Source organism: Penaeus japonicus, unplaced genomic scaffold (genome assembly GCF_977035675.1).
Source record: "Penaeus japonicus unplaced genomic scaffold, GWHDUDI00000001_assembly GWHDUDI00000026, whole genome shotgun sequence".
NCBI lineage: Eukaryota > Metazoa > Arthropoda > Malacostraca > Decapoda > Penaeidae > Penaeus > Penaeus japonicus.
Genome location: NW_028234428.1, coordinates 32,217,105 through 32,219,604, shown reverse-complemented (window position 1 = coordinate 32,219,604; position 2,500 = coordinate 32,217,105). Strand labels below are relative to the sequence as shown.

At 42.6% G+C, this 2,500-nt stretch overlaps 1 protein-coding gene across 1 annotated transcript in view; it reads right to left on the bottom strand.

The window, feature by feature from the left end:
* Positions 1-1,904: 1,904 nt before the first annotated feature.
* LOC122263797 (uncharacterized) overlaps positions 1,905-2,500 on the bottom strand; it is a 268,654-nt gene continuing 268,058 nt past the window's right edge. Inside the window, exon 4 of the mRNA XM_086552407.1 lies at positions 1,905-1,936. Within this exon, the coding sequence (XP_086408533.1) occupies positions 1,905-1,936 (32 nt within the window). The remainder of the gene's footprint in view (positions 1,937-2,500) is intronic.

Below are 2,500 nucleotides of genomic sequence, written 5' to 3'. Positions count from 1 at the left end.
ATTAAAGTAAGGAGAGCAAAGGAAAAAAAGAAAGAGAATATAAACAAGATATAAAAGGAAGGAGAAAAGGGAATGATTCTTCTCTTTAAAAGCTAGAATTGAAATAGGGTTAAAGCGATAGTGTTTCGAATTGTTTTTCTTCTTTTTCTTCTAGATTTGAATGCTCTCTTTCCTTCTCCTTTTCCCTCATTACATCATAGGTATTTCCTCACCCTTTCTACCTCATTTCTCAATCCTTCATACCGCATACCCTTATATTTCCTTCCTTCATAGCCTCTTCCCCATTTCTTAATAGGTGACACCCCATTCCTTCGTATCTTCTCCCTCATTCCCCTATTCCACATTCCTTCTCCTCAATACCTCTTTCCTCCCCTACGTTCCCCCCTCCCCTCCCCTCCCCATTTCTTCGTAGCTCACACCCCGTTCCTTCGTATCTCTTACGTTATTCCCTTATACCTCATTCCTTCCCTACGTCCCCCCTCCCTCCCCTCCATCTCCCCATCCCCCTCCCTCCCCTCCATCTCTTCATCCCCCTCTTCTCTCCCTCCCGCTCCCTCCCTTCTCCCTCCCTCCTCCCCCTCCTACTCCCCCCCGTACAGCATCTCTCTCTCCCTCCCGCCCCTTCCCGCTCCCCATCCCCTCTCCCTCCTTCCCTCCCCTCCCTCTCCTACTCCCCCACGTACAGCATCTCTCTCTCCCTCCCTCCCTCCCCCTCCCTCCTCCCCTTCCTCCTCCCCCGCGTACAGCATTTCTCTCTCAAAGGGCGAAATTGGGCTGACAGCGATAACTTGGTTGCTCGATGGCATTAAGAAGAATGTGGAAAATAGGAAGGTCAAATTGATGTAACTCTTAATTGTTTTCTAAGTGAATTTTGTGATGAACACAGAACATCACTTACTTGACTGGTTTCTAAGGTAATGCATTTTAGTTCGTTATGGACTGGGAACATCATTTAATTAGTATGAGATGAAATATGCGCTACATAGGATATCACCATTCTATGTACTTTTTTTTTTTTGTATCGTCAGCTTAGTTTAGTTTTCTCTGTTTCACTCTCTCTCTCTCTCTTTTTCTCTCTCTGTCTTTCTCTCTTTCTCTCTCTCTCTCTCTCTCATTCCATTTTTCCTATCCCCTCTCTTTTTCTGTCTCTCTCTACCCCCCACCCTCTCCCCCTCTCCCCCCCTCTCACTCTCTCTATCTCTCTCTCCCTCCCCCTCTCCCCCCCCTCTCACTCTCTCTCTCTATCTCTCTCTCTCTCTCCCCTCTCTACCCCGCTCTCTATCTCTCTTTCTCTCTCCTCTCCTCATTCTACCAAACACTTCCTTAACACTCTTGCCCCAAGAACTACGCAAAATTCCTCTTTAAGACCCGCAATGATACTTATACTCACACTCACTGTATGCAACACACCCGACCAGTCTCCTCAGCGAAAGCCTCTGGTGCCTTCATTTCCCCTTAAACGCATTTCCCATTAAGGACATTTCCTCTTGAGAACATTTCCTCTTAAGAACATTTCCTCTTAAGAACATTTCCTCTTAAGAACATTTCCTCTTAAGAACATTTCCTCTTAAGAACACTTCCTCCTTAGAACCTTAAGAATATTTCCTCTTTAGAACATTTCCTCTTAAGAACATTTCCTCTTAAGAACATTTCCTCTTAAGAACATTTCCTATTTAGAACATTTCCTCTTAAGAACATTTCCTCTTAAGAACACTTCCTCCTTAGAACCTTAAGAACATTTCCTCTTTAGAACATTTCCTCATAAGAACATTTCTCCTTCTCTCCTATTTATTCCCTCCTCTCCTCGTGTCTCCTCCTCTGCAATACACCGCCAGGCATCAACAGCGTGCAAGAGAGCAAACAAGCATTGCAAGTAATATTAAACAATTCCACAAGAGCATCAGTCATGTAGGTGTGCAAGTGACATTACTGCAAGCTGCAGAGGCAATTAGGAGCGTTATAAGGCAACCCGAAGGAGTTACGACCCGAGAACAGCATACAGCATCTTCTTAAGCCTTGCTGAGGAGGGGGGGTTTCGAGGTCGTCTGGCGATGTCTGTTCTGGATTTTAGTTTTCTTTTGGTTTTGGTGTGTGTGTGTGTGTGTGTGTGTGTGTGTGTGTCTGTGTGTGTGTGTGTGTGTATGTGTGTGTGTGTGTTAATATACATATATATATAATATATATATATATAATATATATATATATATATATATATATATATATATATATTATCATTTTTATAGCTCTCGTAAGAATGATCTATAATGTTAATGATACAATGATATAATGATGTTGCTGACCTTTATCATCACTATCATTCATCACAAGAGCATGAGTTTCATCTCTAGATCTTGTTGCATTGCATCCTCAACATGTGCAAAGTCTCAGAGCACCACAATTCAACCCGGAATTTCCTGAATGAAAGTTCGCTCATAAATAAATTAGTCCATATCATCATAACGCACACATATTGATAATAATAACTCCTTCTATCTTCACA